At 48.5% G+C, this 21,546-nt stretch overlaps 7 protein-coding genes across 7 annotated transcripts; 2 read left to right on the top strand and 5 right to left on the bottom strand. All coding sequences in view use genetic code 12, as the record gives it.

The window, feature by feature from the left end:
- Nucleotides 1–190: 190 nt before the first annotated feature.
- LODBEIA_P20880 (uncharacterized protein) lies at nt 191–1,873 on the bottom strand (the record flags this gene model as incomplete). Its single annotated transcript, XM_066972048.1, has 1 exon — nt 191–1,873. One exon carries the CDS (start codon nt 1,871–1,873, stop codon nt 191–193), a length of 1,683 nt encoding a protein of 560 aa, XP_066829026.1.
- A 473-nt stretch (nt 1,874–2,346) lies between these two features.
- LODBEIA_P20870 (uncharacterized protein) lies at nt 2,347–3,258 on the bottom strand (the record flags this gene model as incomplete). The annotated part of the gene is made up of 1 exon (XM_066972047.1): nt 2,347–3,258. One exon carries the CDS (start codon nt 3,256–3,258, stop codon nt 2,347–2,349), a length of 912 nt encoding a protein of 303 aa, XP_066829025.1.
- Nucleotides 3,259–4,477: 1,219 nt separating this feature from the next.
- On the bottom strand, nt 4,478–8,209 carry LODBEIA_P20860 (uncharacterized protein; the record flags this gene model as incomplete). The annotated part of the gene is made up of 1 exon (XM_066972046.1): nt 4,478–8,209. One exon carries the CDS (start codon nt 8,207–8,209, stop codon nt 4,478–4,480), a length of 3,732 nt encoding a protein of 1,243 aa, XP_066829024.1.
- A 991-nt stretch (nt 8,210–9,200) lies between these two features.
- On the top strand, nt 9,201–11,693 carry LODBEIA_P20850 (uncharacterized protein; the record flags this gene model as incomplete). The annotated part of the gene is made up of 1 exon (XM_066972045.1): nt 9,201–11,693. The coding sequence occupies one exon, from the start codon at nt 9,201–9,203 to the stop codon at nt 11,691–11,693; it is 2,493 nt and encodes an 830-aa protein (XP_066829023.1).
- A 280-nt stretch (nt 11,694–11,973) lies between these two features.
- LODBEIA_P20840 (uncharacterized protein) lies at nt 11,974–13,839 on the top strand (the record flags this gene model as incomplete). Its single annotated transcript, XM_066972044.1, has 1 exon — nt 11,974–13,839. One exon carries the CDS (start codon nt 11,974–11,976, stop codon nt 13,837–13,839), a length of 1,866 nt encoding a protein of 621 aa, XP_066829022.1.
- A 114-nt stretch (nt 13,840–13,953) lies between these two features.
- LODBEIA_P20830 (uncharacterized protein) lies at nt 13,954–15,552 on the bottom strand (the record flags this gene model as incomplete). Its single annotated transcript, XM_066972043.1, has 1 exon — nt 13,954–15,552. The coding sequence occupies one exon, from the start codon at nt 15,550–15,552 to the stop codon at nt 13,954–13,956; it is 1,599 nt and encodes a 532-aa protein (XP_066829021.1).
- A 2,033-nt stretch (nt 15,553–17,585) lies between these two features.
- Nucleotides 17,586–19,073, bottom strand: LODBEIA_P20820 (uncharacterized protein; the record flags this gene model as incomplete). The annotated part of the gene is made up of 1 exon (XM_066972042.1): nt 17,586–19,073. The coding sequence occupies one exon, from the start codon at nt 19,071–19,073 to the stop codon at nt 17,586–17,588; it is 1,488 nt and encodes a 495-aa protein (XP_066829020.1).
- Between the last annotated feature and the right edge of the window lie 2,473 nt (nt 19,074–21,546).

The following is a 21,546-nucleotide window of genomic DNA, read 5'->3' as shown; positions in this document are numbered from 1 at the left end:
GCAAATGGTTAGAATGAATCTGTTGCGAGTAGTATGTCCAAACCGGAACCCTTTTCCTGACATCGGCTCCACCAGAGCAAAAAAAAAGGAATCACCTAACAAGTTGATTTTGTGTCACTTGTCAAATTTTGCAATCACCACACCCAAGCAGCCACTTTTCCAAAAGGGGTCCCCCCCCCCACCCCCCGGTTTACTCCCAGTTTCTGGAAAACACCCTACCAGGACACGGGCAACTATCAGCAATAGAGTTTCTGGGAAACGCAAACCCGGCCCCTTTCCAATCGTGTAGACTCAGATCCACATACGCGCGCATGTGGTCCCTGATATACTGCAGCGTAGGATAGTCCTCCGGATCACAAGTCAAGCTCACCTGGTCTCGCGGCTGGTACACTCGCACATAATCCACCAAGAACTTTGCCGGCAAGTCCAACCTGCGGAGACTCAACGCGGGGTTCCACACCCTCGACAAGCCCATGTTGAAGATAAGCGACATGGGCTCGCGCGAGATTTGCCTGTGGCCAATCCACTGGTTTCCATGTAACGCTTCGCCCTTTAATGTAAACGTCTCCACGTCGTTGATAGCGAACCGCACATACCCTCCGCCTTTGGTGTCGTACTCCATGGCGAACCGGATAAACCCGTCAATCTCAACCGGGGTCTCGAGCGAGATCGACTCCTGGTACACCGTGCCAACGTCTTGTCTAACCATTGTGTTGTTGACATTGGCAATGTCCACGAACCGGTAATCCGGTCTCCACCACTCGTCAAAGGGCGCAACTTGCACAGTCTGGACCCCCCAGTACTTGTTGCCATGGTACAACCCCTCCACAATGTCAATCTCGGGCGCACCGCGACCCACACCCAAGCTAGGGTGGTCTTCTCCGAAACACGTGCATGAACTCAACCTTTGTCCCGGCAAATAGGACATCCCCAGATTGGCGGTGCTTTGGTTCGGCAAGATCCCCACGTCGCACTCGTCATACGTATAGGGCCACACGCCGTCGGATGACGCGAGGTAGCCTGGCCGCGCCAAGTTGCCCAACGACCACACCGCGGGCCATAGCCCGTTCTCCACCAGGCGCGGCATCTGCACCAGGATCTCCACCCGCGCCTGCTTGTTGAAACACAACTTGTTCCACGACTGAACCATACCGGAAACGTACAGCTGCTGCCCCACCTTGTGTTTGTCAAACGTGATTTCCAAACAGCCGTCTCTGGTGGTGACCATCAGCGGCAGGTAATACTCCAAGTCCTGCGTGGCTTGGTAGTACAAGTCCACCGCCGTGAAGAATTGGTCTTCGTACTCGGCAAAAGTGCGGTTCTCGACGTTGAATTCGTCGGAAAACACCAACGTCCAGCTTGATTTTGCAGGCAGCACAGGGCTATCGGGATCGACTAGATTGGTACGAATGGCCTTGAGCTGAGTATATGTTCTGTTGGTCAATTTTTCCAACCGGTGTCCGTTGCGCATGGGGTTGTTGAGCATGATGCTTGCCGTTATAGCATACGCGCACGCGGCAGCGAAAACCGTAGTCACCACCAACACGGCCACAAGAAACCGCCAGTTCAGTTTGCAAAATGGCAATCTCCAGTAGCGGGAACGCATTGGCGGTGCCAGTGACGCATGAGCCACCACTTCTCGAACCACTTGCACGTCTTCAGACTTCGTCTGCAACAAGGCTTCATCGAGGTAGTAGCCTGGCTCTTCAAGGTAATCAAACTTGCCGTTACCAAACGGCTGGAAAAAGCGCGGATCCAACGTCGTTGGCGGGGTATACGTCTGCTCGGTGGCAGTCTGAGCCGTAGACACAAGCGAAGTGGATGTGCTATCGGGGCTCTCGCGGAGCTGTTTTGGCGAATCCCGGTTGACCATTGAAGAACCCACTGACTTGTTTCACGAATGAAGAAAAAAAAAAAAAAGGCAATGCAAGATCTGTGCTTTTGCTTTGCCTTTCGGTTCGTTCTTGAGTAGAGTATTTGTAGTTATTATTGCCTGGTGTGTTTATCCAAGAGTTTAGGATTGAACCTGGAATCCATATTTTGCAGCCAGGGGCCCCATTTCGGAAGTGTGCGCGGCGCGCTCTCAACACGGAAAAGATCCAAAAGTGGAAACTCGTATACAAATCCGAATGAAAGCAACTGTAAGCAAGACACGAGAGTACACTACGAATCATCTCTCTATAAGATAACTTTGCCTATCAATTGAAAAAGCCCTGAAGTAAAGTACAAAACTGTATGTATATAATCTGGTATCCCTGTTTCATGATCGACTCAACCGACAAGACCTCGTTGCAGAGGTCGTGAGTGATTTGTCTCTCGACGTATGTTTTTTTTCTTTTCTCTTTTTTATGCCATTGGTGCCTCGCCTTCAGGTCCAATGTATTTGGGATCTCTCCATGGACCCACATCGCCCAACAACAACTCATCGTCGGTGGCAGGATCCATGCCGCCGTACTTTTGGGGCAAGTTCTGCGGAGGAATCTGTCTCAACAACTGCTTGGTATAGGAGTAGCCGTAAATGTGGATCTTTGACACGGTGACTGGGTCCAAGAACGGCTTGAATAGTTTGAATGCAGTGGAAAAGCCAAAGGGGGCATTGATTAAATAAAACTTACCCATCCTCTCCGGGTAGTAGTCCTGGCCGATTTTCGAGGCCTCCCTTACGTAGCCAATGACGTTGTATGCGGTGGATATCGATATCCCTTTCAAGTCCAATATCGTGCACGAGGTCTCCACCAAGTGTCCGGCTTCTCTGGAACACGCGGGCAAACGGTACTTGACCATGGCCTCGTACTCCCAAACCAAGTTCTTGAGCATTCTTTCCTGGGTGGTGATCTTGAGCATCTTGTTCAAGTCGACTTTGCCCAACTCTTCATAGTAAACAGGGCGGCCGTCCTTGTCTGTCTTGTGGTAGTAAGTGGGGTACATCTTGGCAACAATGGGTTTCTCTTCGTACTTGAAGTCCTTCATGATGGTGTTGGTGCCAAACTCGTCTCTCCACTTTTCACACTCGATAAACATCTCCTTCGCCAAGGCCAAGTCGAACTTCCTAGCTCTGAGAAAGCGCAATAAACTGGCGTCGTCTAATCTCTGCGCGTACCCCAACTCGACCAAGTCCTTGCGCATTTGAATCACCGCCTCGACTTGCTCCTCTGTTAAGTTGGAAGTGAAGCCGGTCAACTCACTAGGTGCGGTGATTTGCGGGTACGACTCCAACAAGACATCTTCTGAAACCTGGCTCATGTTATCCGCTGTCATCTTTAAAACAAGCTAGTGTGACTCAAAGTGGGTTGCTGTTGATGGTGGGGTTTGAAATTTGAAAACAAATCAGTAACAAAGAAAAAAAAAAAAAGTAGACCAAAGTGCCTAAAATGGTAGGGTATCCCGTGACTGTATGTCCGATGAAGATCTCTCCCGTGTGGCTCTGGAGATCTTGAACACAGATGAGATGCAAAGAATGCGGTGGTGCCGTGGGATGTGTGTCTCTATCTATAGCAGTGGTGGGAATAAAAGAGAGTGTTGAGAATACAGAGATGTTTTATATGAAAACTACAACAACAACAAAAAAGAAAGAAACATTTTTTTTTTTCCCTGCGCCAGCGGATTGTTGAAAACACCAGCGAGTTGGAGCCGATGGGGGAGCCCAGCCTAGAAGAGGCAAACCGAGCGTCCATCTCGTAAAAACGAAACACCACATAGGGAGTCACTCGAATCCAAATGCTACACCCTGGCCAGACTTGATGCCTTGGGTCTCTCATCGTTGGCAACCATGTTGTTATAGACCGCCACTACGCGCCCAGCCCGCCCACACACCAAGCGAAACTCAACAAAAATAGATTTTTCTGTAGGTCACGTGATGGTCGTTGTTTCGCATTGCTGACGTGGGTAGCAATCGTATGGAGGCTTCGGATGCATTATCAAACACACACGTGTCTCTTGCAAAAGCTGCTTGCACCGCCACCCACGCCATCTCGTGCTTGAAACTGGGTGATAAGAGCGTTTGGAAAAGCGTGGGTTGGGGCTGGACTACATTGCCATGATCTCTACACGGTCCATGGTTCCGCTCGCTTGGTCTGAGGATAGGGTTTCTTCCAAACAACATCTCCGGCCCCTATTTGGCTAAGCAAGGTAGCGTGGTCCCCGAGTGATCCTGAAGATATCTGTATTGCTGTGCTGCTCTATTGTTCCTGCTCTTTGACAATCTGTCAGTAGCATGTATTTAGTGCAACCCGGTTACGTCAAACACCTCCCATCGGCTTTAACCACTTGTCGAAACTTCCTTTGTCGGTTAATTAGCCGCAGCCAAAAGCGACAAAAGACGACAACGTGGTTAGTTTCTGCAAAACGGTGCGAAAAGTACACTACTGAGCTGAGCAGTTACTACTCCGCTACCAACTGCTTCGGTTCATCAGTCCCGTGATCATAAAACATATTATTACAAAATAACACTACAACTCTAACAGCCCCTCGTTATCAGTCAACTTGCGCTGCTTGATTTGCGTGAAAGCCATTTGCGAAGTGAACTCTTGACTCTGCCTCCGTTTTGTCCACTCATGATACTGCCGCTGCTCCCTCCTCTTACGCTTCCCATATCGTCGCTTTGCAGTGCAGCCCCATTTCGGTCTATTGTTAATGTAGATATCGACGATGTTGATCTATGCTGAGGATGGACATCGCCGTAAAACTTCAACTTCAACGACGCCAACGCGTTGTCGTCGACTATAGATTTGTAACTGGAGCCAAGATTACCAACACCAGCGCCAATGCTGCTGCCACCGCCAACACCTCCTCCACTTCCACCACCATTGCTAACCCCGACGATCCCCCCACTAGCACAATGTAAGTTTAGATCCGAGGAGATGATCATGTTTCGTGACACGTCCAACCAGGCCCTGCTCAATACGTCGTTAGTGAACCCACGCCACAATACATAGTCGTTTTCCTTCACAGATAGATAGTTTGATGGGTACTCACACCCCTCGAGGTAACTCTCCAACTTATGGATCTTGTTCATAATCCTTGTGCTTTGGATCTGGATATCCTTTAGCGAAACCTTTGAGTTGATAAACGAAAAAATCTCCTCGTTGCCGTTGTATAGCGATTTGCTAAACCCTTCAGTCTCGTTCCCACCATGTAGATTCAAAAACTCCAGCTTTTCAAACTCGAGCGAGCCGATTTGGTAAAGCTTCTCCTGCACGGCGTCATCGCTGAGATCTCCATCCATGTTTATCCCTTCAAGGTTTATCGAGTGGTCACTGTCGCTAGCGTTATCGCGAATCAAGGGCAGCGGCTGCGCCGAGCCGGGCTTAGAGGCTGCACCCACGTTTCGTTGTGGACTTGCCATTGGCGAGCTCGGTTGACTATTCATCTTGTGCGCTGCAATGGTGTTGAAGTCCAACATGTGCACCAACTCTGTCATTCGCAAATACTTGTCAATGAGGTACGGCGTCGTGGGCAACTCGTGCGATGTCTCATCCAACCCCAAGTCGAACCTCTTGACCTCATGACTGAGATCAAGAATCTTTTCATTGAAATCGTTTTTGCGTCCCGTTATCCTATCAAAGTACTCGTAGACTTCAGACTGGTGCTCTCTTAAAAATGCATTCATCTTGACGAGATGCGGTTCCTTATGCGGACTAAACTCCTGTCTGTTGGCCAAGTTCAACAACACTTTAGCAATCAATGTCAAGGTGCGTTGGGTGACCCCCGTCTGGTGGTTCTTGGTTAAATAGAATAGTTTCGGGTTGAGTATTGCCGGGCAGAAGAAACGGAGGAAAATAAACGCGCTAACACAGTTTAAGCTGGTGACATTGTCGTCTGCCGCGCAAAACAACTCCACCTTGGTTCGAAAGTTTTTCAATTGCGTCTTGATCTGCTGGGGGATGTCGTTGGATGTGATGTAGATCTTGTGCCAGAGCTCTTCGGCATAGGCGTACAAGTTTTGGAAGTTATTCTCCACCATCTGCTTGACCCTTTCGTCCCTCTCATTGCTATCTTCTTCCTCCGAATCGTCTTCCTCATCACTGCTACCACCAAGCAGATCAGGCACGTCTCCTTCCGGGTAACCATGTCGCGCCGCTTTCTCTTGCAACCTTACATACCGCGGATCCACTTCACAATTCTTTTTCTCGCGATTGATCTTTGCAAAGAAGTCCCCAAACACTTTTTCCAAATACTCCTGTCCGATTCTGATGTTGTACCTCTCCAACGCCTTGGAGAAAATGGACGACCCTCGGAAAAGCGTGTTGAACACATTGCTCTGGGACGTGTTCTTGGAACCATTGGTGAGTTTATCCCCAAGTGTTGCAAGTGATATCTCCATCAACACCTTAAAAAACTTTTCCTCTTGGTTCAAGCACTGGAAAATGTCGAGCAAAATGACACTGACGCGCTCAAATTCAGATGCGGCAACGTTTTCATTAAAAAAATGAACGAGTTCATCGATTGGTCCGTTCTTGAGCAAAAACTCCAAGCTTTTGAAATGGAGACTGCTTGGGATGTGGAACTCCTTGAGGTGGACTTGGAGCAAGAGTTTGCCAATGGGGATGTTGCATGGGTCGTATATCGTCAATCTGACGATATCGAGACTGCGGTTGCTATTAAAGCTTGTCGAGATTGGAATGGACTTGACTTTGATTCCGGTGGAGGGCGAATTGGTGCTGGTCATGATGGTGGAGCTAGTGCTGATTTGCTTTGTCAAGATATCGGGCGTCACGTAAATAGTGCCAATGATCTTATCCGACGGAGAATGTCCATTGTTTGGGTTGCTGCATGTTTTGATCAAAATGTGGATCATTTGCGTGGATATCGGCAAGTTTGTCAGAAACTCCTCTTTCCAGAACGGGTTGACTGTGTGATTCACAATTGCCGTCCGTGACCAAGGGTAGCCCCACATTCTGATTTCCGCGTAGATCTTGCCCCCCTTTGCCGCATCGACGCTGCTTGTTTCAAACTTGGCTTCAATGATGTCAACGGAAATGTTTTTCGACACTCGAAAGTGATCGCGTGAAAAGTCTGAAACCGTTGGTGTGCGGTGCAAATTTGCGGTGGTGACCGGTTTGGACTCGCTGTTGAATGATCCAATGTACTCTCTCTTGGCAAAATAGTTAAGCCCCACAAACCAATCTTCGAGATCTATATGCAAGGGAAACTCAATGTACACTCTTTGGTTACTGGCAATGCACTTGCCATCGCGCGATAAAAACGGGGTCAACAACAACTGGTCCGCTGTTAGAGTGCTAGTGGTACGGATAGTATTATTTAGCCGGAGTTCTTTCAACTGGCCCAAGAACAACACGTTGGAGCTGTTGAAGATGGAGTTGTGGATCTCGCGGATCTCAGTTGAGTATAACGACTTTACATCGATTGAGTATAGCAAAGTGCCGTCTAGCTCGCTTATAAAGTTCAATATCCCATTTGAGTTCAATGCGCCCATTGTGTAAAACCATCCTTCGTTGATGTAGTAGTTGTTTTCACTTGCGTGGTTCAGTACGGAGTCATCAAAACTGCTATTGAAGTTTGAGTCAATCTTGGGTTGGTAGATTGGCCCTCTCGGCCCCAGGATGATGTTCAAGTTCTTTGACTTGTATGGCAACGGACCGTATAATTTGAACCGGCATACTAGCAATTCATAAGGAGTGGCACTAGATTTGGACGGTGGAACAACCTGCTTGTTTTCGCTATACCATTTCTTGGCCAAGCCCTCCGGCTTCAAGTTCTGCCAGGCAATCAAGGTGCCTATCAAGTTGCCAAAGTTTGTCTTTGACGCGATTTTGACGTACAACTTGTCGTTGGCAAATGTTTTGATGAATACCGTGGGCGGGTCTTCCTCGGGCGTGCTGGTGTCGCCGCCATTCTTTTTGTTTTTGTTCTTTCGAGTCGGTAGGATTGACGACGCAGTGGAAACGGACGAGGTGGAAGTTGACGATGTGTGTAGTTGGTGTAGCAGCTGTGGCTGGGTCTGCTGCAGTTGCTGCAACTGCAAGCTTTGCACATTCGGTATAATTTGTATGGAGCAGGACTGGAGCGCGCGGAGGAGCAAGTAATCGTTGCCGTGCTGGTCAGTGGAGTACAATTGTCCAATCGCGGTGATAAAGATGGACTCAACGTGGATCCAGCTGATGGAGTCTGTTGAAACCAAAAAGCTTGAGCCGTGGAAAGTGCCTTTTGAACGTGATAGGATCCTATGGAAAGCAGTCTGATGTGTCATCTCGACGGGTTTGGAAGGTCTAACAAGCGTGGTTCAGCTACAGCGTCATAAACCCAGCACCGGCGGTTACTATAACGAGGGTAATCTGTGGAGATGAAGAAAAGAGCGAATAGACGTTGGTTCTTTTGGTGTGGAAATAACCAACCTGTTTGGTTCTCAAAATGTTACCACAGCAGACTCTCTTTTTCGCTCGCCAAAGGTCCTCCAGATACACCCACGCGACGCGTGCCACGTCAGAATTAAGTTGTAGACGAAACTGGCACTTGAAACCGTGTTAGCAGGACATAGCTTAGAGACCACCCCTTTAGCAGGTCGGGGTTACCAGGAAGGAGAGGACGCGAAGACGTGTTTACAGATGTTGACCCGGGGGAAATTCTACCTAGGTGTGGGTAGTAGCTGTAAACATTTTTTATGAAGCCAGCGTAAGTAGAAGTCGCGGTTTACACCAATTCTTGCGTTTGACAATCAACTGCAAGAGCCAAACAACTGGGTCTACTCCATGCGAACAAGTTTCCTAGTAGCAATAAGTACTGCTCTTACCCTTCCGCTTCCCCACGCTTGTGAATAAGTGTTGGTGTAGCATCTTGCAAAGCTACATGCGGACTAGACTCCCAGGTGGGTGAAATTCTACTCTTTTTACGATTTGAGTTTGGCGGCTGTCTCTTCAAGCTGATGATTTTGTTTCGTTTTCATACCAGCTGTAGCAGACACACCTATCACCTTCGAGAGTTCACCGATCATCATCCATTTCACATTTCATCACCTCTAGTGTTGCAACTGTTAATATACTTGATTGGTTTTTTGAGTACTCCAAGGTAAAGGCGAGAGTGAGAAAACCACAACCAAAAAGATTTCACGACATTCCATCAACAACCAACCACTCAATCCATTTGGCAGTACAAGGCTGACACAGCATTCATTCCTTCAAACATTCTTCATTCGTTCTGTCTCCCCTTTAGCTTGTTCAACCACAGTTTATTTGCCGACTATAATGGACTCGCGCACGCCTCCTCAGCCATTTCGGTCATTTTCAACAAACTCAAACTTATCAGTGGTTAGCTCGTCCACCTCGTCCACAAGCACCACGGCTAATACAAACGGACCCTTGTTGCAGTCCACGGCCATGAGAACCAACCTGTCGGGTCCGTTAAACATCAACAATTTCAACAAACCTAGCAATTATAAGGACCACTTGTACTACAAATGCGAGGCCTTGAAGCGGAGATTACTGGCAATCAAGGGAATAACGCCGTTTATGAACCTCGCATTCAACAATGCGGAAAAGTTGTGTGATCAGCAGTCGCTAAGCTTGGCCCAGGAAGGCAACGTGGCCAGCTTGGACCGGTTTTCCATGCAGTCATCGAATTCCATGGGCAGTGGCAATTTGCTTCAACAACAGAGCAGGTCTGCTAGTAACGGCACCGGTAATACTCGCAGCTCGAGCCATAGCTATGGTGTTGCAAATATCCATGAAAGCTTGCTAACATTCACCGCGGGTGTGCTACCCGCGAATATCAGTGTTGACCCGGCAACGCAATTGTGGAAGTTGTTCCAACAAGGTGCTCCCTTGTGCCTTATATATAACCATGTCTCGGGTTCCACAGACAACCAGTTGGTTGTCGTTAGCTCGGACGACTTACGAATTTGCAAAAAGTCGGTTTACGATTTCATTGTTGCGGTGAAAACGCTCTTTGCTTTTGAAGAAGACGAGTTGTTCACCATATCAAATGTGTTTTCCGATAGCACCCAGGACTTGCTCAAGATCATTTCGTTTGTCAATAAACTATTGGATAGCGGCCTGCAGCCAACAACACTCGGACAAAAGGAGCAAGACGACATCAAGTTGGATGTGCAGATTGCCGACGAGCGGTCCAAAGTGTTTCGAGAAATCATTGAAACCGAAAGGAAATACGTGCAAGATTTGGAGTTGTTGTTGAGCTACAGAAACCAGTTGTCCGAAGCGGACTTGCTCTCGCTGGAGCAAATTCACACATTGTTCCCCAACTTGAACGATATAATCGACTTCCAAAGAAGATTTCTCAATGGACTCGAATGCAATATAAATGTACCGGTCAAGTACCAAAGAATCGGCTCGGTCTTTATCCACGCAAGTCTTGGTCCATTCAGAGCCTACGTGCCGTGGACAATTGGACAGCTTACGGCAATTGACTTGATCAACAAGGAAAATGCAAATTTAAAGAGATCCTCAAGCTTGATTGACCCTGGGTTTGAACTTCAATCGTACATCTTGAAACCGATACAGAGATTGTGCAAGTATCCATTGCTTTTAAAAGAGTTGATCAAAACAACCACACCCGAACTGTCCAATGGAGAGCCGGCAGACTCCCAGGCTTCTGAATTGCACGTGGCAAGATCGGCAATGAAGGAGGTGGCCAACCAAGTCAACGAAGCACAGCGAAGAGCAGAAAATGTGGAAGTGCTCCGCAAGTTGATGGAAAGAGTCAATAACTGGAAAGGATTCAATCTACGCGACCAAGGCGAGCTCCTCCATCATGGGATAGTCAGAGTCAAAGACGCAGAAAATGAAAAGGAGTACGTGGCCTACCTCTTTGAAAAAATCATCTTCTTTTTCAAGGAAGTGGGCACGGAGAAGGAGAAACCAGACAAAAAGAACAAGTTTGGAAGCAGAAAGAAATCGAGCTCGACAGTGTCACAATCAACGGCAAACTTGCTTGAATCGTTGAACGGGAAAAACGATCGCACACCGTTGGAACTCCGGGGTAGGGTCTACATTTCGGAGATATACAACATCAGCCCGCACTCCAGTAATGGGTACACATTGGTGATTGCATGGTCTGGCAAGAAGGAAAGCGGTTCGTTTACACTAAAGTACCGGTCAGAAGAGGCACGCGCGCAATGGGAACAATGCCTACGATCGTTGAAAACAAGTGAGATGAACAACCACATTTCACGTAAACTACGTGACTCGCAGCTGTCTGCAAACACCAACGACTCATCCATCTATGAGTACATGGGCGGCGAGTCGCCAAAGGCCTTGACCGGTGACCAGCAGCGCAACTCGTTCAACGAAACTCGACACCACTCTTCGTCTTCAACGCAATCGATGATGATGATGATGCGCAACGGCAACAGATCAAAATCAGGCGAGTTTTCCCGTCTATCTACATCGTCCTCAACATCCTACAACAACAGCTCCAGCACTACACCCGTGTCATTGGCGCCAACGTTGCCGTCGCCGGATGTCAGCATACGCTTAATCTTTAACAACGCCGAGCTTGCAGATTGTTTAATGGTGAGCTCGCAGATCCAATTTGCCGATTTGCACCTGAAGATAGCCCTGAGGATATCGGCGAGTGGGCTCGTGAGAGACCATCTTGTGATCAACAAGCTACGGTATAAAGACGAAGATGGTGATTTCGTGGTGATGGACTCAAACGATGACTGGAACCTTGCTATGGACGAGTTGGACGCTTCTCGTGCACTAACCATTTGGGTGTCCTAGAGTGTATATGGTGGTAGTAAGTAGAACAGACGTCTCCCGCGACCCGCGGCTAGCCGCGGCTAATAATGTCATGATGATAAGCAAATCCTCTACAAGTTCTGACCCCATTTTGGCTATGAGTAATTTGACTCATTTGATTTGACCAGCGCTGCATGCAGTGCTTCAGGAGATGAGATCAAAAAAACGGCTACCAGTCTGGAAAAACTCGAGTTCTATATTGAGCCACCAGATATGCCAGTACAAGGCTGAACCAAAACCCCAAGCATACACCCCACACGCAATGATACCCAGTCTAATACGCCAGACATGCAAACGTCTAAGAGCAACTTCAACGAGAAGACCGTACTCACCGGCGGTCAGGTCCCTCCCCAGGGCATTCACTCGGAATCTAACAACTGAACAGCAGGCAATTCTAAATCAGCCACGAGCCAAGGATCAAGTAGAAGTGTGCATAGTCGGTGGCGGTCCCTCGGGGCTAGCCACAGCAATAAAGCTAAAGCAGCTAGACCATGAACATGGCGCTGGCGAAATGCGAGTCATCGTCTTGGAGAAAGCGGCTGATTTCGGAAGCCACATTGTGAGTGGAGCCGTGATTGAGCCGCAAGCGCTCCGCGAACTATTTCCAACCAAAGACGACGGTGGTGACGATGTTCCATTGCCGGCGGATATGGTGACCAAAGTCACGTCGGACCACATGATGTACTTGACGCGCAACTCGGCGTGGCCCTTGCCTGAACCTCCGCAGTTGGCAAACAAGGACAAAAACTTTATTGTTAGTCTCAACACGGTGGTGAAGTATCTCAGCGAGCAAGCTGAAGAGTTGGGCGTGGAGCTATACCCGGGCATCAGTGTGAGCGACGTCATATACAACGAAGCAAAGGATGTGGTGTTGGGTGTAGCGACGCAGGACATGGGGTTGGACAAGAACGGCGCGCCAAGGGAGACTTTTGAAAAGGGAATGGAGTTCAACGCACGAGTCACCGTGTTTGCGGAAGGGTGCCACGGGTCATTGTCAAAACAAATAATCAACAACTTCCAACTTCGTCACGATTCAGCCCCACAAACATACGGTTTAGGGCTCAAGGAGGTTTGGGAAGTTGACGCGTCCAAATTCCAGCTGGGCTACGTGGGGCACTCGTTGGGGTATCCGTTGACTCGCGACTCGGCCGCGTATGGGGGTGGATTCATCTACCACTTTGGCGACGGTCTTGTAGCTGTGGGGCTCGTCATTGGCCTCGACTACGCAAACCCGTACATCTCCCCCTACCAAGAATTTCAAAAAATGAAAACCCACCCGTTTTATGCAGACACTTTGCGCGGAGGCAAGTGCATTTCCTACGCGGCGAGGGCACTAAACGAAGGCGGGTACCAAAGCATCCCGCAGTTGTACTTCCCCGGCGGCATCCTCGTCGGGTGTTCAGCGGGGTTCCTCAATGTGCCAAAGATAAAGGGCACCCACACCGCGATCAAATCGGGAATAGTTGCTGCTGAGTCTATCTACCACAAACTCAGGGACGTGCCACATGATGGCGACGAGGAGCAATTCGAGTTGGACATAAGCCAGCGCCCTGTCACTCTCAAGGAATACGAAACCGCATTCAAGGAGTCGTGGGCCTATAAAGAGTTGCACGCCGTCCGCAACGTCCGCCCCAGCTTCAACTCGCCCTTGGGCACATTAGGCGGATTGGCCCATTCCGGGTTGTCGACAATGCTAACACAGGGACACGAACCTTGGACGCTCCAGTATACCCACACCGACGCCGAGGCAACCCAGCCCGCACAAAACTTCAAGCCCATCGACTATCCGAAACCAGACAATGAGCTAACTTTCGATATCTTGACCTCGGTGGACCGCACAGGCACCTATCACGGCGAGGACGAGCCCTGCCATCTTCGCGTTCCAGACCAGGACTTGCACAAACACGCCGAGCTCAGCTGGCCCCGTTACCAAGGTGTGGAGCAACGGTTCTGCCCAGCTGGAGTCTACGAGTATGTGGAAAGCGACTCCAACCGCTTGGGAGTCGAGTTCAAAATCAACTCGCAAAACTGCATCCACTGCAAAACTTGCGACATCAAGGTCCCCTCTCAGGATATCAACTGGACCGTGCCTGAAGGCGGCGACGGCCCAAAGTACTACATGACATAACTTCTGCCCTTTCCAGTACAAACAATAAAAAGTCATTATACGTTATAACTATACAATATATTTTTTTCTTCTTTTCTAACAATTTTGCGCAAAAAAACTTGAAAACTGAAATGTTTAAGCAAAGAATGAGTCAATGTCGGTATCTTCAGGAGCACCAATGTCGAGAGATAAAAACCCGGAACGGATGACGTTTAACCATTTGTGGTTGTTTGCCTCGTGGCCGTGGTTACCGGCACGCAATGCCGCGGCATGCAACTCAGCCGCAGCAGCCGCGGCGTTGGCACTGTGCATGCTTGGAGCACGAGATGCGCGCGGAGCAGCAGCAGCAGCAGTGACAAACTTGGGCTTTTTAACCAACAAGTAGGACATTGACTTGGACCGCTTCCCGTTTTTGCGCACAGTTTCGATGGTCTCGTCGTCATCGTCATCCCTGTCTGATTCGTCATCAAAGACAAGGTCAAACTCGTCCATTTCATGGTCCGAGCCGGTGAAGTCGTCTTCCCCTGTGGTTGTAGTGGTGGTGGCAGTGCGATTCAAGGCGGCAGTGACTGGTGCTGACGAGTAGGGCACATTCAAGTGGTGCTTTTCAAACGCAGAGGAACTGGACTCGAAAAAGGAGTGTCTGGTGATGCCCAAGTCAAACATTGTTTGTCTTCTTGGTTTAGCCAAGCTGGCCTGTTTGGCGGTAAGTAGCGACTCGTCTTCAGCTGCGGGATCTTGAGGTTGCCTGTTGGGAGTGGAGGCCGTGGTTGTGGTTGTGGGTGTTGCTGTTTCCTCCGACACGTCTTCATCTTTGTACTCTTGACTGTGCTGCTCCCCCTTTTTAACCTCCGCTAATAGGGTCTTGGCAACGTGTTCGAACCCGGACGCAAGGATCCCACGGTAGACATAAACCATTCTCTTTGGCGACGCGTCGGCCCAGTCTCTGGAAATGGCATACTTTAAACTAGTGTCGCCCTTTTCGATTCTCTTGATGTACGCGTTGAGCTTGGCGCTGACCAAATTGGAGGTCTTTGTTGAAAGACTAGCCATTTCGGGTTTCTTTTCGCGCAAGATGTCGCAGACCTGTTTCACGGTTAAACCTTGCCCTTCTGGATCCTCTTTGAAAAGAATGAGAAAGATGTTAAAGAGGACATCGTCTTCCAAGGAAGCGTCGCCTTCTTGTATAGGCTCTGGCTTTTCACCGGTAACGGGGATAGCCGTTGAGATGCCAGTGGCAATGGGTGCTCTAGAAATTGGCTTTGGCTTTTTGATCTTCTTTGCAGCTGCGGTTGCAACTGACGAGTCGTTGGATGAGGGAGGACTCGATGTTGAAGTAGGCGGAGTCGACTCTCTAGTCGAGTCTGGTTGCGTTTCCAAAACGGACTCGGGGCTAGTGCTTCTAGAAGATTGCTGTTCCTTGCCGATATCCATCTTGGCCAAGTCCCCGCTAATCGAGTAATTTCGACCGGGCTCACTCTCTGCCTCGTGTTCGTCTTCCTCTTCCTCCTCATCCGAGTCCTGGCTCTCTTCCTCCGAGCTCGCACCGATGGCATCGTCGTCACCGTTGTCTTGGTTCTTTGCCCTCTCTAATGCAACTTTTTCCGTCGGATGCAAGGGCAAGCTCTTGGTTCTGTTCTTTTTAGCGACACCCAAAGTGTTTGGGTTGAACGTGGGCGAGGCAGCACTGGCCATCCCGTGTAACTCCAACGGACGTCTTTCAGTTAATGCCATATTTGACCACTCTTGCTATAACTTGTCTGGTAGATTGCAAAACTGTAACCAATAGTATCTGAAACAAAATTGAAATGGATCTATGATTTGATATATGAAAAAAAAAAAAAACAAAAAATAAAATAAAAATTGAACCTGATAATGTACAGTTTCTCCCTGCTGAGTATATGAAAGTAGATAAAGACAAGTTCTAGATATAAAAAGTCGTATAGGAGTAAAATGTCATCAAATGATACGGACGGTGTAAACAGTGTAACTTTGCAAGACCTGATTTAGCAGTTCATATCAATAGCGATTCTTTTTTCTGTGGGTGTATGGAACAAAAGTTGATAATCAAAAGTAATCTGTGGGAGTAGGGAACAAGTGATAGTGAAATACTTGTTTCTAGTGAGCGTGTGGATATGAATATGTGTTCTGGACTATGGAGTGTTTGTGGGTTCCAGGGTGTTACAAACGTGACGCGATAGCCCTAGGTTGAAAAAAGTGTTGGTCGTGGCAGCACTGGGTGTATATAAAGAGGATAAACTGAAAAACTAAAGGGTGGGAGGGAAGATGCAGGGGATGGTGCTTGGATTATATTAAAATATCCAATATTCCTGTTGCATCAGGAGGATCGTATCGATTGATTGTGTGAAATAAATTACTACGAAATTTTCAAAACTGAGATTGGGGGGGGGGGGGAAGAGAAGGTCGTGTCCGGGGGTCAAATTCAGCTTCCAAGAGCGACTCCTATTTTCTCAATCAGATGCCACATTATACCAGTGCGAGGCCTACCGAGTCTGTTAGCATGGGCTGTTTCCACTTCCCTGTAGCTGGGTCCCCCCAGGTGGTGCTTTCCCGCCCTTCCTCATAGCCTTTGCAGTCTATAGGTAAGAGACAGGGGTAGGATCTAAGGGCGGAGGTGGCCGGAGCACATGCTACCTCGGTACCAATCAGAACCTGTTGATGCTACACAAGTGTTTTTTTTTTCTTCCATTTACAACGTGCTGCAGGGGAAGTAGAAATGGCGCACTTTAGTATGTGAAAGGAGAAACTCATAGGCGCCAGTGAAACGCAATCGAAAGTCCTTCACGAATGTAAGACAAGTCCTTTCAGCAAGTCCTATTGAACAAATAGATCCAGGTCCTCCATCGATTGATCCGGTCTCGGGTCTCAGAAACTTGAGAGACTTGTGTGAAACCCTCGAGTGCCTAATTGGGAAAACAGGGAGCAATCTCGCATCAACACTTGTTGCCTTTCCCCTATACAGCGTGCAGTGGGTGTTGTTTCCATCTATCGATCCAATCAGAAGTCGCTCTGGCACGGGTTTAACCACTACCTTCTCTGTTCTATTATTCCCTATACACAGAAAGTGTTCCCGCCACTGCCTTGCGCGTAATAATAATCCATCTCTCTCTGGCCTTACACCCCCACCACCACCAACGGCGACATCTCGCTTATCGCTCGCAAAGGCAATCTTTCTAGACGTTGCTTGCTGTCTTATTCAACGAGAAGCGGTTCGACTGCGGATAATCAATAACCGGGAGAAATGAGTTTGGTTGGTGAAACGCTTCCACACCGCCGTCTCAACAACAAATAGCGCATCTTAAGCAATAGTTCAGAAACCAACACGTAATTAACTCGTAAATGTCACCCCCTCTTTTACTTCTAACTACCGCGCCGTCTTGACATAGAGGTGTAGAGCCAAAACCCAGGGCGATGAACCCCTAAGCCAATGGCGCAATCTAAACTCTGGTGTAGTGTCATAACTGCTACTGGCGCGTGGTTAAAGTAGACAAAGCACGTCAGTATCTCCAATCAATTCTATCTGCATGTATGGCTCTTTCCTCCTCGGTGCTAATCTAGGTAGAACTCCAGCGGCCCCTATTCCCGTGGAGTGGCCCGGGAACCGGGCTATAGCCCTCTTATATGAAATGCGAGGGTATCATTTTCTTATTTTTCGCAGCAATCAGATGTTGCGCGTTTACATACTTTTGCAACCAACGGCAGGTGGCTCCGTTAGAGTCTCTTACCTCTGGGCCTATTTACAGTACTCAATCCTTGGCATCTTCGTGCTCGTCGCCGCCACTTTTCAATAACCCGAGCGCTTGTAGGGTGACTTGCCAATCTTCTCGCCAATAGTCGTCTCTATACGGATCCTCAAACTCGTTTTTGTTTGGAGGAATAAACCAATAGTTTAGCGCAATATGTACATCTGCCCCGGCAGCGTGGTTATCCTCCACGCCAAAGCTCGAAACCTCGTGGAACCAGCCGGCAGGTAGGTATAGCATCTCGCCTTGTTCTAGCCAAACGGTCATCTTGTTCAACTGTAGTACACCAGGAAAGTGCTCCAGGGCAAATGCCTCCACGTGTTGTCTGGTGGCTTCATCCATTTCGTCAAGATGGAGTAGCGCGGGCGGGATTTTGGAAAAACTAGGCGGATCGAGCGATTCTCCATCGAGCAGGTGTGTCAGATCCACTCTGGTGTTCTCCACCAGCAACTCGTCTTGTCCATCACCATTGTGTCCCTGTTGCCAGCGCAAGACGTCTTCTTCAATTGCGCCGTCGTCTCTAATACTCATCCACTCCGGTGCATTTGCATCTCTCTTGTAGTCAATGACGCCGTTGCCATAGACTCTCGCAATGTTGCCCCAAGTGTACAATTTCTTTGCATCCGCGGGACTAAAGATTGTAAATCGTTTCCGTCCTTGCACCAATATGTACAAGTTATCGGCATGGTCGTGGTGTAGACCTGAACTAGAGCCATTTGACGGTATCTGTTTGTCTAGGTCAGTCAATGGGGTTGTCAAATCTACTTTGTAGTTGCCTGACTTTTGAGTCTTGCCCATCCATAGATTGATCTGCTGTGGGATCAATGTTGGAACTATCTTTGGGTGAAGCGGTAGTATGTCAGACTGGGCAAGATTAGACAAGGGTCGTTGGTAGAGTTCCGATACTCGTTCAACCGCCTCGTCCTGGTCCATCGCAATCGTGTCACCCCCTTCTTCATCTTCCCCCTCATCAAAGTCATCCCGAAGATTGTTGATATCGAATGATAAAGTCTCCGCAAAATGGTCCACCTCTTGTTCTTCTTCCTCTTCCTCGTCTTCTTCGTCTTCCTCGTCTGGTTGCTCCACGGGATCCACCTCGAGGTCACCACTCTCTTTATACTGCGTTGTCAAATAGTAATCGCCATCGCCCAGTTTCAACTTGTCCATCAACTCGCTCAACTTCATCTTGACCCGCTTCTGTCCCGAGCCGAACCCACCACTGTGCAATCGCTCGACTTGCAACTCATCTTCCTCGTCTCCATACTGTAAAGTCTCATAGAGACGGTCAAGTTTGAACTTTGTTAGCGGGACCAACCCTTCTCGACTCGTGAGTTTCACCGGCTTTCTCGAGCTGATGTATAGGTCGAAAAACTGTTTGGGGGTAGTATCATCTGCATCGAGCGTGGGAACTTGCACATCGCCAGCGGGAACAGCCCATCCATTGTAGTCGTTCACCCCCGTCTTTTGCTTCTTTCGCGGAGCCGGGGACATAACCTGTTTCAGCTTGTTTTTTTTTTTACCAGCTGCAGTGGATCAGCAAAAGCTTAGTTATCCCTTAGTTCACTATCGCTGTGGCATCCCCGCGTCTGGTTATCATCGTTTGATTTATTTATTGTCTCCAATGTCGCAACCCGAGTGTTTAGTGTCTGAAGATATTCAAGACAGAAAACAGGCGTGTGGTTTTTTTTGTCTGCGATAGAAAAGCTAAAGTTTTTTCTTTGTTCGTATCAAACAGAGCTCCACACTAGTTTTTTTTTTCCACCTTCCAGAACAGACGAGGCAGGTGTTAATGAAAGGTTATAGCAGCGAGTGCTTTCAAACAATGTAGGCCAAGAAAAGGCAAAGATGAAGGCGAAAGGCCTCGTCAGCTTTGCGTAATGCTCCCTCGGCCGCCCCCTGTCCCGAGGAGACTGTTCAATTCTGCAGCCTTGCTCAACGGCTGAGATAGCAATCAAGTTGCTGCAGCGTAGGGGAATCAATATCTACCGTTCTTGCCAGCGTATGTTGAGGACTGTCGCGAATCTGAGACAACGCAATGCTCGTCGAACGAAGTATATGAAACATTGAATCGGATTCAGATTTGACCAACTTACAAAAAAAGAATTGGTTCTATTTTTTTATCAATGGCCGGGCCGGTTAATAGGTTAACCTTTTTTTCTTTCCGCTCGGACTCCATCTGGCGAGCCAGACTCACCAAGCCATGGCGAAACCACAAAAACCTCCAGAAATATCCCTGCGAAGAACAAAACAGAACAGGTTTGCCCACTATACCCAATTGGGTGATTAGTCCCTCGTCTCCTCGGCTTGCGCTTGGACGTCCAGCCTTTGTGTAAGCAGAATTTGTTTCGAGACTCACACCGTGGGATGCTGAACATTCCACGATTTGCGAAAAAACGCAATGCAAGGGAAACAAAGACGCTCATGTCAGCCTTAACGTCACCACAGAGGGGATAATAAAGGTGGCCGGAGTTGAGGAGCTGGACAAAAAACTCTCTTCAACTTGCCCAAAGATACACCGTCTCCTTCTCCTACACGGGCCGGAAATGGGGGAGGGGGCCGTGTAACTTGTCCCTCATGTGAAGTAAACGTTTTCGATCCAGGCGCTACTAACCAGCATAAGAATCAGTCCACCTGGGTCCCCAATGAACAAGACAAACGTTTTTTTTTTTTTTCAAGGGCAGCTCTTTGCAGGTGGGCTCCTGTGCTTCAACCCTCCCCCCTTGCACAGCAAGTGTCCGTTCCAAGAGGAAGCTAATTTTAAAGTGAAGATAAACGAGGTTATATCTAACCTTACTATTGTCTCGCAGAACAATGTCCATTTGACAATTGCAGCCATTAGTGCGGAAAATAAAAAGGGAGAAATGTTGGAAAAGTCTAGGGTGAACAGTAGACGATGTTAAGCCCAGACGGTCAACAAGGGAGAGTAAGAGTCATCATCGGAGTTGACATCTCCAAGGCTGAGCAAGCGAGTTGAAACCACATGGAGGCAACCGGGATACCTTACACGTTACACCTTGTGTCTAACCTAATCTCCGTTGCTAGAGTGGGACACATCCAAACCCGATGGACCTCCTTTCTCACGCGTCGCGTCTACCGCGGTCGGCACGCCCTTCTCGACCAATATACTGCAGACTCCTTCCCCCCTTCCCGCGTTCCACCCTGTAACAAAGGACAAGTTGTCCTTCTTTTTCAGTCAGATGCGCCTAACCTGGACTGTCTTTGTTGGATTTTGAGTTTAGTCAGCTCAACTAAGCGCTAGTCTCCCTAATGGTCAGAGACTAAAGCCAGACAAGTTTCACAATTAGCCAAATGTGGCTTCCCCTAGGGTTGTACATTTGCTACTCCGTTTCAAGATAAAGTGCCAAACAACAAACCCGGGTAGTAATTTTCTTGTTTCCTTTTGGCTCCGCTGGATGAAATGTTTCACCCGTTTTGTTTTACAGTTTGGAGGGTTGTTAGAGCACAGGGTGAACGGGCGTCGTGAAGCACTGCCGTCACCGGAAGGCGATGTTTAACTTGGCTTCAAACATTTTACGCTCGTCTTTCAATGTACTCCCTCAGCGATAAAGTGACAATAAAAGAAAAAGTGATCTCACCAATTCCACTCTTTGCTTTTAGATCGCGTTGCAACAGTGCACAATAGCGCGGAGCCTGCGCTACCATGTGCTGTCAAATGATTGCAAAAGATTGCGCCCGTGGTGGGTTATCGATCCACTTCAATTTGGACCACTATTACCACGGCCAGCACCACCAGCGTAGTCGCACGTGTAGTTGAGAGAGTTCAAGTGTCACGTCAAGGATGCGGCACCAAGTTTGTTAGTTTCTTCCCCTTCCTCAACGAGATAGGGGCACAGGAATTCCTTCCACCCTCAACCGTAGATCTCTACGCTGCACGGATTATGACAAGATACACAAAAACGGTTTTCTCTCGGAACAATCACAATATAGGGGAAACGCAAGAGAA

Source organism: Lodderomyces beijingensis, assembly GCF_963989305.1.
Source record: "Lodderomyces beijingensis strain CBS 14171 genome assembly, chromosome: 2".
In the NCBI taxonomy this organism is placed as follows: domain Eukaryota; kingdom Fungi; phylum Ascomycota; class Pichiomycetes; order Serinales; family Debaryomycetaceae; genus Lodderomyces; species Lodderomyces beijingensis.
This window is presented reverse-complemented; position numbering and strand designations above follow the sequence as displayed.